The sequence below is a fragment of the Sciurus carolinensis genome, chromosome 11 (assembly GCF_902686445.1).
Source record: "Sciurus carolinensis chromosome 11, mSciCar1.2, whole genome shotgun sequence".
Taxonomy (NCBI): Eukaryota; Metazoa; Chordata; class Mammalia; order Rodentia; family Sciuridae; genus Sciurus; species Sciurus carolinensis.
Genome location: NC_062223.1, coordinates 21,069,066 through 21,084,006, shown reverse-complemented (window position 1 = coordinate 21,084,006; position 14,941 = coordinate 21,069,066). Strand labels below are relative to the sequence as shown.

Genomic DNA, 14,941 nt, shown 5'->3' with positions numbered 1-14,941 from the left:
CACTAGCCTTCAAAGAAGCTGGGGAGCCACAATGTGGGTGTGTGGTGGGTGGGGGGACGGGCACAGTGTCCTGTGTCCTATAATTTCCTTATAACTTTTATTCTGCTGAAATTGTAGGGAATTAATAATATTGCAGGGGATTTTTGCATCTCTTTCACATAGGTTTATTGACTGTAACATAATTCTGTATTTGACTCTCTAATAATTCAAATACATTTATCAACTGTGTGTGTTTGAGAGAGTGGCAGATATTTTATAATTTCTGCTGTTAATTAGTTAACATGTATTGGCTACGATATGCATAGAAATAAAAGAAATGACAATGCCAATCCAAACATTGTACAAAGTCCAAAGAAGTATAAAAAATTACAAACAATGGGGGAGGTCCCAAAATAACACTAGATTGTTTGGGAATAAAAAATGAAAGATATTACTATTGTCAAAAAAAAATGAAATTTAGAATTTCTCAAAACCATCAACAGATGAATGGTGTTAGGTGAATAAAGAGAATAGGGTTTCAAAAGAAAATCAGAAAAAATGCAGTAAAATTAAATGTCATCTCATCACTGACACATGCTGCAAATTGCTTCTTTCATTACTGCTGGAAAGATATATCAAGATGCCTCAGGATATTTTTATACTTTAGTATAATAAAGTCCTTTGAAAAATTTAACCTTTAAATGTTTTAAGAAATGTTAAACATATCAGTTATCATCTAGGTAATTTTGAAAGCTGGTATAAGCTGCCTGGGCATTTTTAAATATGCTATTATGGTAGTAATCTAATTTCTTTCTCTTTATTTCTTATATTATTACCAAAGAAGACATGGGCGCCAGACAGTAATATTTGTATTTATGAAGATCATATCCTCATTAAGAAAAAGATTCCTTAAGATATTCCTTTAAGTCAGATGAAGTCACAGATATGTCAGTATTTGCAGTGAAGAAGAGAGAAGGTGACACAATGCAACATTTATTTCAGGTTAAAGATCAAGCTTCTGAGGAAGCTCATAAGCCAGAAGTTTTCAAAAGACAAAGCCTGTATCACTTTTCTTACCATAACTCCATGGTGGCATGGAAAAACCAGTGGATATGTAGTGGACTTGAATTCCATATGATGACCCTATTGCCGTCACTCCTTGTGTGGGATCTGTACGTGTGAGTTCTACGTGTCTGACAAATATAATGAACTCAGATGCAAAAGTATGGAAGTGTGCTACATGTTTAGGAAAGTGCTTATAAATGTTGGCTGATCAGAGAAAATGAAAAATTCTCATGAAAAATGATGTGAATGGGGAAAACAGCCATTGGTTTCCTGATAGGACACGGGGTTTCAGGAAATTCTGCCTGCTTAGAACTATTGTAAACATATGCAAGAGGTGAATGATGTTGAAAATGCAAATAACATAATTTTCTCTTAAGTTCAACGGTTTTACAATTAAAATTCATTTCTATGTGTTAATATTTGCATTTATTTTATAAGCCCTTCTCATTTGTTAGAAAACACAATTAAAACTTTCATTGTCAAGATCACTCACAAACACAGAGAAGATTCTCTAATAAAGCAACTTCTATTTGGGAATAAAGAGTAACATTACAATCCAGGACACAGGAAGACTATCTAGCCCTCTGGCATATCCAGAGAACAAAGGAAAGGTTAAGAGTTTTATTTGGTCAGAGACATCTACTCAAAAACCAAGGGAGCTGGCATGTTCTTGTGAAGTGGCAGCAGTTGCTCTGTAAATCTAGTTTTAAGGTCAAAAGTGGTATTACACCCAAGAAAATAATGTCTTCAAAAATATGGCAAGCTGATTCACTAGTTTGGCTCTGCAGAATTATGGGAACAATCATTTCTATACTGAGCATTTTTTCTCCAGGGTCTCTCAGCTCTATTTCATGTGGGAATACCAAGAATGTTTTTATTATGTGCTTAATTTGTCCATATCCCATCCGTTTCAACAATTATACCTGGCCTGCTCTACGGAGGTATCTGAATGCAGTTCAGCAGGCATGAGAGTTTCCCTGGGCCACCTGCAGGGGCTGCTGCTGAGTTTGGCCTATAGCCAAGCTCAATGGTAGAGTACTAAAAAACAAACTCTGCATAGACCGAAAATATGAAGAGAGAGTGATTCAGTAACAAAACATCTCTTATCAAAGAAATTGTGGTATATACACACAATGGAATATTAGTCATAATAAAATTATGACATTTACAGGTAAATGGATGGAACTGGAGAATATCATGCTAAGTGAAATAAACCAATCCCAAAAAACCAAAGGCCAAATGATTTCTCTGATAAGTGGATGATGATACATAACCGGGCGGAGGGAGGCAAGAATGGAGAAAGGATGGACTGTATAGAGGAAAATAAGGGGTAGGGAGGGGCGGGGGGAAGGATAGATAATGGAATGAGACAAACATCATCACCCTATATACATGTATGATTACACAAATGGTGTGGCTCTACTTCTTACACAACTAGAGAAACGAAACTGGTACCCCATTTGGGAACAGTGAATCAAAATTAAAAAAAAAAAAGAAAAGCCCAGAATCTGATGACTTTACTTCTGAATTCAACCGGACATTTGAAGAACTAATAATTCTACTCAATATACCAAAATTTTGAAAAGGATATACCAAAATTTTGAAAAGGATAAGGAGGAAATTCTTTCAGACTCATTCCCACAAGATACTGATGACAAATCAAAGATACAAAAAAACATACAAACAGACAAACAAAAATATCAAACAAACAAAGAAACAAAGACAAACAAAGAAATTAAGACAAAAAGAAAGAAAATACAGGTAAATATCCCTACTAAATATAGATGCAAAAATACTCAGCAATGTAGTATCAAGCTGTTATGTTTTAGATACTAAGTATCCCCCAATAGCTCAATGGGAGAAGGTTTAGAGGTGAAATGGTTGGTTTATGACAGCATTACCCTAATCAATGAGTTAATCTCCTGATAGGGACTGACTGAGTGGTGACTGCAGGTAGGTGGGGTGCCACTGGAGGAGGTGGTTAATTGGGGGCATGCCTCTGGGGCATATATTTTGTGAGCTGAGCTTGGTGTCTCTCTGCTTCCTGGTCATATCCTGAGCCACTTTCCCACTACACAAGTTTGTCATGATGTGCTGTTTCACCTTGAGTCCCAAGAGATGGAGTTGACCATCCAAGAACTGGAGCCTCTGAAACTGTGAACCCCAAAATAAACATTTCCTTCTTCAATTTGATCTTGTTGGATCTTTTGGTCACAACAGCTAAAATGAGCTGACTAAAACACCAACTAAATTTATTAGCATTTTGAAAAGACTATTCACTATGATGCAGTGGGAGTCTCTTAAGGATTCAAAGATGGCTCCACATATGTATATCAATAAATGTACATCACAGAATAAATGTCCAAAGCCAGAGGATTCTTTCAATGCATTCAGAAAAGGTGTTTGATAAAATTCAACATCTCTTCATGATACAAACTCTCAAGACATTAGTTTTAGAAGAAATTCACTGCAGCTTCCATGTGGTGAGAAGGCTGAGGTGCAGACTGAGGCAGGCCCCAGCTGAGGAAGCTTGGCTCCCTCTGTCAGCATGGGTGTGGATGCAGGAAAGGAAGAGGGGAGGCCCACTTGTCGCGCTCCCTGCCCGCAGAGAGACACAACACCTGGTTCTTTTCAGCTCTTTATTGCGCGCGTCTGCCGTGGTTTGTTTCTTGCTTCTTCTTCCTCTTTTGGGGGAAGCTACACCTCGATATATGCCCCCAAGCGACCAATCATCATACAGAGCACGAGGGGAGAGCGTGGACAGATACAGGCAGCATATACAGGCATGCAGTGTCCATGAGGGGGCTTCAACCAATCACTGAAACTTCCTCAAGCGACATCAGTTGTCTGCGCACAAGCTAGCTACACTCAACCACACTGGCATCCTGCCAGGCGCCATCTTGGCCTTGCCACACCTAGGGCCAGGGGTCCGGCCGAAACCCCGACAGTTCCCCCTTTTCTCTTTTAAAAAGAAAAGGAAAGCTCGGGACCGTGCCTGTCTTAGGCGGAGTGGTCAACCACCGTCCTTACCCGTCATCGGATAACTGCAGAGCATGCTACAGCTCCTGTCTTAGGTTGGTACGGTGGTCACCTCCTACCTTACCCGTCTGGCTAGCGATCCAGCATCGTGAGCCATACTTGTGGGGAACTGCCGGCCTCTAGGGCAGCCATGGCCTGATGGAAAATGATACGATCTCTAGCTTGATCTCGGCGCATGCGCATGATAAAGCGTGTGAGGAAGACAACAGCAACAACCATGAACATACAAAAGGCTCCCATACCTGCCCATTGTTTTACAAAGCTGAAAGAGGAGGATAACCAACTTAGCACTTCGGACATAGGGGCTACATTAACTCTAGTAGCATTAAGGCTAACAATTTGAGATCTAAGAATAGCAGTAAGATTATCAAATGTATAAGACCAATTTGTTTGTAGCTGAGCAGACAAGATTCTAGACAAGTTTGCTGCATAACTGAAATTATGGTAAGCTACAGGTGTAACGCACAGTCCCGTCAGACGATAAATACATCCCACGTTTAACAGTTCCTGTAAAATGTCTATTTGTTCTTGAAGCAAGTCCACTCGCTGGTTTACTAAAAGAATCCCTGCTTTTAAGTGTTGATCCACTGTCTGCTGAGTAGATAAGGCAGTAGCAGTCTGTTGAACCACATTGTTGAGCGTAGCTGCAGACTGTACTGACGCAGTTAAGGCTACAGCTGCCGCAGTGGCTGCAATGGCAGTGATCACAACTGCTGTGATGCCAAGATCTCTTCTGTTTCTTGATAATAGCACTGGCAGTTCTGTATCTGTAACAAAGACTGGGACTGGTAGGAAGGTAGGAATATGCATTAAGACTGATTATGAGAACCTAGAAGCATTCCAACATTGAGAGAGATTGAGAGAAACATCTTTTTTGTTTGTTAGCAAAAACATAAAAGGGGGAAAAAACACAAACTGGCGTAGGTGGAAACGTAATATTTCTGGTCCTCCTAAGAGAGCAAAGAAAGGTTGTAAATTAGTGTATCCTGAGGTCTAAGTGAAGAGTAGCCAGCTGTAGAAGGATTGACACATCTCATGCCTAAATGAACATCATTATTTGTAAAATTATCATTAAAATTGGGAGTGAAGAAGAACCCTTATTGAACAGGAGAAGCTGGTACAGGCAATCCCGTAGAAGCATTAGTGCTAAATATGGGAGGGAATAAAGAGGAGGTATTAGTTAAAGGCAGAGGATATGGCCAAACTCTAACTATTGCCCACAGGTCCCGAGTCTTCACCGGTGTCAATGTCATCATTAATAGGGCGCTTATCAGCACGATGTTCTTCATCGTTGTTTTGATGCACCAGTCTCGTCAACCTTTCAGGTATCCAGATCGGTGTTTGCTGATCCTGCGGGAAAACACAAACAGACCCTCGGACCCACCGAAGAACTGGATCTGGGCCTTTCCATGTTCCTGTGAGAATATCTTTCCATCTTACCCACACTTGAGTACTTGCGGGATTAGCATGTCTTTCTGCAGCCGTATGTCCATTCTTATCCACATTTAAAAAATTTAAAATAAAAAGTACTAAATTTAGTTTATCTTTAGGTGCTCTAAAGTCAGCACCTATTCCCCCTTTTTGTTTTTGTAAGCAATTTTTTAACGTTAAATGAGTGCGCTCCACTATGCCTTGTCCTTGAGGATTATAAGGAATTCCTGTGATAAGTTGTATATTAAAAGTTTGTGTAAATTGTAAGAAACTTTTGGATGTGTAAGCCGGTCCATTGTCAGTTTTAATGATTTTAGGAATGCCCCAGGCTGCAAAGGCCTGTAAACAATGTTGTATGACATCTTTAACCTTTTCACCTGTGTGAGCAGAGGCCATGATCACTCCTGAGGCAGTGTCAACTGACACATGAACATATTTAAGTTTTCCAAACTCTGAAAAATGAGTAACATCCATTTGCCAAATATGATTAGGTAAAAGTCCCTTGGGATTTACTCCAGTAGACTGAACTGGTAATAATGGAGCACAATGTTGACATGTTTTAACAATTTGTCTGGCAGCATCTTTAGAAATATTGAATTTTCTTCTAAGGGTAGTAGAATTGACATGAAACTGTGAATGAAACATCTGGGCTTGTTTGAATGCTGTAAAAGCAAAAACAGTTTTTGTAGTTTTGTCAGCTTTAGCATTTGCTTTGGCGAGTGGCCCCGGCAGATTAGAATGAGCTCTAATATGTCCTATATAAAAGGGATACTTGCGGTCTAAGATTAATGCACGCAAAGTTCGAAAATAAGGAGCAACTGCGGATCCATCAGGAATATAAGGAACAGTTTCTAAACAGGGCACTGATTGTACTATATAATGACTGTCAGATAATAGATTGAAAGGCTGCTCTATCATAATGTTAAAAGCTAAAACTACTGCAGCAAGTTCTACTACTTGGGCAGATGAAGGGGGGAGAATAACAGTTTCTACTTTATCATCAATTATTACTGCTCCCACTCCATTTTTAGATCCATCAGTGAATATGGTTTGGCAATGAGGTAAGGGCTGCGTTTTGGTAATTTTTGGAAATATAATTGGAGTATTTTTACAGAATTGTATCCATGGATGTTTAGGATAATGATTATCAAATGTTGCTGTGGTTGAGCAATACAAAACAGCCCAATCATCATCATGTTGAATCAACCATTGTATTTGTAGTTTAGTATAGGGAATAATAATGACCTCAGGATGGCTTCCAAATATAGTAATGCAGGCTTCTAACCCTTTATATATTAATTGAGCTATTGCTTTAGGAAATGTTTGCAATTGTTTTGTAGGCGATGCTGGGAGATTAATACTTTGTAAAGGTCCTCCTTGCCATATAATTCCATATGGACTATGTTGTTCTGGAATAATGATTAACATTAGAGGCTGGAATGGATCACATCTTTTTGTGTGATCTGACTGTAATCTTTGTTCCACCAATGTAAGAGCTCTTCGTCCTTCTGGAGTAAGGATCCTCAGGGAACAAAGATCAGGATCTCCCTTAAGTATATCAAATAAAGGTTTTAATTCTCCTGTGGTAATTTTTAAATATGGCCTAATCCAATTTATATCTCCAAGAAGCTTTTGAAAGTCATTTAAAGTTTTAAGTTCACTAGTTCTAATAGTTAGTTTTAGAGGCTTTACCATAGTAGCCGTAAGTTTAGTGCCCAGATATTCTTGAGTTTCTCCCATTTGTAACTTTTCTGGAGAGATGTTTAAACCATATTGCTGTAGAGTAGATATTAAGAATTGCAAAGCCTTTTCCAGTAACTGTTTATTGTCATGACAAAGAAGAATATCATCCATGTAATGATAAATCAATAAATCTGGGAAGGTCTCCCTAGTAGGTTTTAAGGCTTTATCTACATAAATTTGACATAACGTAGGACTATTAGCCATGCCTTGAGGCAATACAGTCCATTCAAATCTTTGATCAGGCTGTGCATGATTGAGAGAAGGTAAAGTAAAAGCAAATCGCCAACAATCCTTGGCATGTAATGGAATTGAGAAAAAACAATCTTTTAAATCTAAAATAATGGTGGGCCAATTTTTAGGTAAGGCTGTGACTAATGGCAATCCACGTTGTAGAGGACCCATAGGAAACATCTGTGCATTAATAGCCCTTAAATCATGTAATAGTCTCCATTTTCCAGACCCTTTTTTTTTAATGACAAAGATGGGTGTATTCCAGGGAGAAGTAGAAAGTTGTAAATGTCCTGCCTGTACTTGTTCTTGTACTAATTTATGAGCCGCTTGTAATTTTTCTATAGTTAAGGGCCACTGTGGAATCCATTGTGGCTTATCATCCTTCCAAACTATTGGAATAGGTGTAATAACAGTGGCCCCTACATAAAACCCAGCCCTTCGAAATCGTTTTTTGGAGGAGGAAGGGGGATGGGTTGTGAAGGCCCTTGTTGTTCCTTCCCTAATCCCAAACCTTCTGTATACTTCATTTTTCTCATCATACGTGCTGCAGGTTTAGAATTAATGTTTGTTGTCAACTTAGCATTCATCTGAGTTAAGACATCCCTTCCCCATAAAGAAATAGGTATTTTACAAATATATGGTTGGAACACCCCTGAATGACCCTCATTATCCCTCCAAGACAGTGAAGCAGCACTCTGGTTAGGCGATTGAGCCACTCCCAACCCTTGTAGGTTTTGATTAGCTGTAACTACAGGCCAACCTTTGGGCCAAACTGCCTCACTTATTATACTTTTATCAGCTCCTGTGTCCAGTAATCCTATAAAAGGTTTATGCCCTACTGTTAGTTGCATAATGGGTCTATCTTGGAGGTCCATAGTAAAATTAGCCCAGGGTCCACCTGTAGACCCGAATCCTTTATCTCCTCTTGTTGTCTCCCTACTAGGCCATAAAGAATGTTGGCTAGGCAAAATTAACATTTGTGCTATTCTGTCTCCTGGAGAAATGACTGTAATCCCTTTGGGTGAAGAAATCATAGCCCTAACTTGTCCTTGAAAGTCTGGGTCAATTACTCCTGGGTGGACTATAAGACCTCTTAAAGTAGAAGAACTTCTGCCAAGGAGCAACCCTACTGAGTCTGCAGGAATATTGCCATCCCAGTCTGTGTCCACCATTTGTACACCCATATCAGGTGTTAGTACGAGTCTGGAGGTGGCACAGATGTCCAATCCTGCGCTTCCTGTTGTGGCCCTCCGCTCCTGGGCAGTGTCCCCTTCTCTGTCGGGGGGTACCACTGCCTGGGCACTTGTTGGATTACCCCGTATATTTGTGGCGGGCCCCGGGGCGGGCCCCTCATCACGTTTTTTGTCATCCTGGTATTGGGTGGCAGAATATTACCCTGTTTGTCTCTAACGGATTTACACTCACTGAGCCAGTGTGGACCTTTTTGGCACCGAGGACATAAGCCTGGGGCTTGATGAGGCGAAGCTGGTTTTTGTGGGCATGTTGCTTTTAAATGACCCGCTTGTCCACAGCTAAAACATTTCCTTGGTTCTGGTTTAGATTTCCCTCCAAATCCCTGAGAAACAATATTAGCAAGTGTCTGGGTCTGTCTGTCTATAGCAGCAACAAATGCCGCATTATTTCCTGTAGATTCATTAATATCTTTACATACTCTCAGATAAGTAGTAAGATCTTTATTTTTCCAAGGTCTAATTGCTTCTTTACACCACTTATTAGCCTGTTCATAAGCCAATTGTTTTACCAAAGGCATTGCAGAGTCAGCGTCCCAAAAAATTCTTGAAGCAGTCTGTATTAACCTGTCTACAAAATCTGCATACGGCTCATTGTTTCCTTGAGTAACTTTAGACAACTGTCCCTGTAAGTCTCCAGTTCCTTGTAATGTTTTCCAAGCCTTAGTTGCGGCTACTGCTATTTGAGCATAAACCGCTGGATGATAATTAACTTGAGCCTGTACCCCTTCATAAGGCCCCGTTCCCATTAACATATCTCTGTCTACCTGTGGATTTCCTGCAGCTGCGTTACGCCTTGCAGTATCTGTTGAAAGTTCCTGCCAAGACGTCTTCCACATAAGGTACTGCCCTCCTGATAATGTGGCTCTAGCTAAATTAGTCCAATCTAGAGGTAATAAATTTAGAGACATCATGGTTTCCACCAGAGACACCGTAAAGGCAGATTGAGGCCCATAAGTACTGACAGCTTCCTTTAGCTGTTTGACCATTTTAAAATCTATAGGTTGGTGATAACGTTGTTGCTGTGCGTCCTCAAACACTGGATAAACGCTATCTTCCTGTACTGTAGACCATTCTGTATGTCTACTAGACCCAGTAACAGGAGGGAGATCCATTGGGGGTGCAGAGGGTGTAACAGGCACCAGAGGGCGCTCCTTCCCCAATTTTAATTTTTGTACCCTTTGTTCCAGTTCCTCTCCTGAGAGTTCCCCTTCAGAGTCAGAACCCATTTCACTTCCCCCTCCTATTTCACTTCTCCTTCCTGAAGTACATGACTGTTCCTCTTTAATTTCTTCTAAAACTTGACTTCCCTCTTCTAAAGATTTTTGTGAACTTGGCTTTTTACTTTGTAAGCAAGATTTAATCAAAGACCAGATGGCTAGAGTCCCCACAGGGAGTGATACCTGTTTGTCTGCTACGTGCAGATCTTCTCCTAGCTGTTCCCATTGAGGTATGTTTAACAACCCCTCCTCCAGAAACCAAGGGGATACCTTTTCTATTGTATCTAAGAATGTACGTGCTGTCTTTGCCTTTAATGGAGTGCCGTTGCTCTTTAACAGTTCCCGGAGGGGCTGTTGCATCCTAGTCTTAGATAGTTCCGTTCCCATGATGTAATAATCCACTAGCACTAAGACTTAAGAAGACTACACACACAAACCAAACAAGGAGAACAAAAGAAAAGACAAGAACACACATCAATCGCTTATCACACATTGACAAAGAACTACATATACTTCTGTTTTAGCTCAGGCTCGCAGCCTCTTTCCTGTTAACTCAGGCTCGCAGCCTCTTTCCTTTTTTCCTTTACACTCAGGCTCACAGCCGTTTTATGTGTCTAGAGATCAGGTTCGCAACCTCTTTCAAACTTTATACTTTACCTGTTGATTACTTACCTATCGTGTTACTGAGCTCCCGGGGTTTCGGCACCACCTGTCGCGCTCCCTGCCCGCAGAGAGACACAACACCTGGTTCTTTTCAGCTCTTTATTGCGCGCGTCTGCCGTGGTTTGTTTCTTGCTTCTTCTTCCTCTTTTGGGGGAAGCTACACCTCGATATATGCCCCCAAGCGACCAATCATCATACAGAGCACGAGGGGAGAGCGTGGACAGATACAGGCAGCATATACAGGCATGCAGTGTCCATGAGGGGGCTTCAACCAATCACTGAAACTTCCTCAAGCGACATCAGTTGTCTGCGCACAAGCTAGCTACACTCAACCACACTGGCATCCTGCCAGGCGCCATCTTGGCCTTGCCACACCTAGGGCCAGGGGTCCGGCCGAAACCCCGACACCCACTGGCAGGCTGGCCATCTGAGTCAGGGGGAGCTTTGTGAACAGAAGAGATAATCCTTCCCTGCTGCTTAGGTAAGCAAAAGTGTTTGCCATACTCCACTATTAGACTTCACCTTCTTAAAATTTTACTCTTTATTTTCTTCCCTCTGTTCATTTACATGAGAAGATAAGTACTTCCAGCTTCAGATATTAACTACTTTTAGAAACTGCACAGTAGTTACAGGAGAGCAGTTGCCTAAGATTCAGACTTATTTTTAAAAATTGTAGCTTGTGGATTTTGTGGCCAATATTTTCAATATGAGACTAACCATTCCTCAGGGCTCCAACATGGTGAAGAAATCATCTGAGCAGGAGGGAGATGGATGCTCAGCTACTACATCAGAGGAAACAGCATTATTCCAGCAGAGATCAATTTTGCTTAAGCCTTCCTCTGTTACAGATTTGAAATTACCCTCTAATTTATGCTTATAATGATGTGACTGAAAAATTAATCTTGAATTTGTAGCATGAGTAGAAGAGAAAATGTGATGGTTTTCATGCACATCAGTAAAGGAATACTGAGTTATTCTACAGAGAATGGAAACTGGAAGCCAACAGTTAGCAGTTTTCATTTAGGTTGTCAAAGGTACTATCTTTCAAAATATTGTTTTTTGTTTGTTTTTAGGTAGTGGGGACTGAACTCACGGAGTTGCTCAGTGCCTCACTTTTGCTGAGGCTGGCTTTGAACTAACAATCTCCTGCCTCAGCCTTGGGAGTCACTGGGATTACAGGCATGTGCCACCTGGCTCAATATACTGTTTAATACAGCAACAATAAGTGATGGAATTTGCTAATGGATTAGTAATTAATACATAACTCTGTATTAATTGGTTTATTTTTTCTTCAATAGAGTCACATAAACCAGTGAGATAGCAGCCTGGGTTAATGGAAAACAATCTTTGGCAAAAGCAGAGCATTTTTTTTTCATGTACTTTTAGGATTTACTTTACTATTTGATATTGACTAATGATATAAAGTGTGTTAGAGTGAATATCGTGTCATGCTCAGAAGTTCTCCATGTTTTCAGGTCGAAGCGTACATAGCTTGACCTCATTTGTGAATAGTTAACTAGCTACTTGGTTGACAGAGCTTTAGTAGTTGACACATGATAATGGGCAACCTGGAGCTCCCAAAAGGACTTGGGACCCAGAAATTCTGAAATGTGTTCGTGGAGTTTAAGAAATTTGTTTTCCAAGCTGGGGGTGGTGACACATGCCTTCAATCCCAGAGATTCTGGATGCTGAGACACAGGATTATGAATTCAAAGTCAGCCTCAGGAAAAACCAGGCACTAAGCAACTCAGTGAGACCCTGTCTTTAAATAAAAAACAAATCATAGGGATTGGGATGTGGGATGTGGCTCAGTGATTGTGTGCCCCTGAGTTTAATTCCCAGTACCCCACCCCCCAAAAAAGAAATTTGTTTTGTTTTCCAGGTGACCACCTCCCGCTGAGTCTAAGTAAAATTTCTCTTCATCTCCTACAGTTGAAAACTGAGAAAAACATAATATAGGAGTAATAATGGGTCAAAATTTACAAAATAAATCACTGTTTTGGTGTGGGAATTATGATGAAGCTATATTAAGTTATGTGGGATATTGAATATCCATTGAAATAGATTTATTCTGACATTGATGTTCATAAACATTTAAGTACAATGCAGCAGACGTCTTTCCAGGTAAATTAGCATGAATAAATAAAAATGCTACTGGATTAAAAAATCAATCTACCTCAACACAATAAAGTCCATATATGACAACCAGCTAATATCCCATTGACTGGAAAAGGTTGAAAGCTTTTTCTGTGAGATCTGGAACAAGACTAAAATGCCAATTATTTTTGCTTCTATTCCAAAAAATACTGGAAGTCCTAGTCACAGCCATTAGGCAAAGGAAAGAAATAAAAGGAATACAGTTTGGAACAGCAAAAGTTAAATTCTCCCTTATTGCAGATGACATAGTCTTATATACAAAAAGCCCTAAATTGACACAAAAAAACAAACACGCAAACAAAAAACCTATTAGGGCTTTTAAATGAGGCAAAGTTGCAAAGTTCCCAGACACAAAATCATCATGGATAAATCAGTAGTAGCATTTTCATATATTACCAGTCATATACTACAAGTTATTGGGGGAAAAATATCAAAAAAAATATCATTTACACCGGTTGCAGGAAAAAAAAAATCAATACTTTACCAAATTTAAACAAAAAGTCGAAAAATCTCTAAACTGAAAGTCATGAAATACTGATGAAATAAACTGAATGACATGACTATGTGGGAAAACATTCAATTCTCTTTGATTGGAAAGAAGTAAACTATTAAAATTCCTGTTTTTCCCCCAATGACCTACAGTGGTAAATTTATAATAATTTACCCATAATATGTTTGGGGCATAATTTCTGATGATTAGGAAAAAGAGGAGGAGGAAACTGGAAGGACAGACTGAGTCTCAAGTATTAGCAAATAATTCAAATTCCTATTCATTTGAAAATACACTTTTTTCCACACAGATTTTTGAGGGCGTTTTTGACATCCTTATTTCTGAAACTATAGATTATTGGGTTAAACATGGGAAAGACCACAGTATAAAACACTGCAACTACCTTGTCAGTTTCTGGGGAATAGCTAGTGGTGGGACGTAGGTACATGAATAGGAGTGTCCCATAGAATAAGGTGACCGCTAGGAGATGGGAAGCACAGGTGGAGAAGGTTTTGCTTCTGCCTCCCGAGGACTTGATGCTCAGAACGGTTATGAGGATGCAGAAGTAAGAGACAAATATTACCATAAAAGTGCTGGCCTGGATGCTGCCACACAAGATAAAGAGCAGAAGCTCATTGATGTGGGTATCTGCACATGACAAAGCCAGGAGAGGTGGAATGTCACAGAAAAAATGGTTGACCACATTGGAGCCACAGAACGGCAGCCTAAATGTGAGGGACACATGCACCAGCGAAGTCATACCTCCACTGAAGTAAGCCAACACGATAAGGCTGATGCAGAGTCTCCGAGACATCAGTGTAGGATAGAGCAATGGGTTGCAGATGGCTGTGTAGCGGTCATAGGCCATGGCTGCCAAGACCAGGCACTCCGCATCCGCAAAACAAGCAAAGAAAAACATCTGCAGGGCACAGCCATAGAAAGAGATGATCTTCCTGGAAGCTAAGAAGTTCACCAGCATTTTTGGAGCAATTGCTGTAGAATAGCTGATGTCTAAGAAAGAGAGGTTGCTAAGAAAGTAATACATGGGGGTTTGCAGGCTTGAATGGATATTAGCTAGGACTATTAAACCCACGTTGCCCACCAGAGTTAAGGCATACACTATGAAAAACACCAAGAATAGTGTGAGTCTGAGGGGGACAGAATCTGTGAATCCAACAAACAGGAACTCGGTTGGCCTGGTATAATTACTCTTCAACATCCTCTTTGTTTTCTTGTTTTTCTCATTGGAGATAGTTGGTATCAGATGATGTGAATTGGCTTGAGTTATGGAAGAGTCAAAATCTTTATTCTCCCTTCCAAGGAAGCAAATAGAAGGTTAATGAGAGCACATATATACCATTTTTGTGACATGGTGTTGTTGCTTTGGCTTACACCATTTGTTTAAAAAGGCAATTCATTATGATTTTTGATTCTTGAAAGTTATTTTGAAGTGTTTTTCATGATGCAGTAACTCTTTAAATCCTTTAGCTAATATTAGGGGTTGAATGAGGCTCATGTGATAAGATCTGGTAGAACAGTAAGAGTTAACAAAATCTTTGGGAGCAAACTTTATTTTTTACAATATTAAACCATATTCTTCCATGTAAAGGAGATTTGAGACAACCTTTAGAAAATACATTCACAATTTAACTACAACATTTACTGAATATCTG

General features: G+C 39.9%; 1 protein-coding gene across 1 annotated transcript; it reads right to left on the bottom strand.

The window, feature by feature from the left end:
* Nucleotides 1-13,548: 13,548 nt before the first annotated feature.
* Nucleotides 13,549-14,487, bottom strand: LOC124960671 (olfactory receptor 5AS1-like). Its single transcript, XM_047519562.1, has one exon. It carries the CDS (start codon nt 14,485-14,487, stop codon nt 13,549-13,551), a length of 939 nt encoding a protein of 312 aa, XP_047375518.1.
* Between the last annotated feature and the right edge of the window lie 454 nt (nt 14,488-14,941).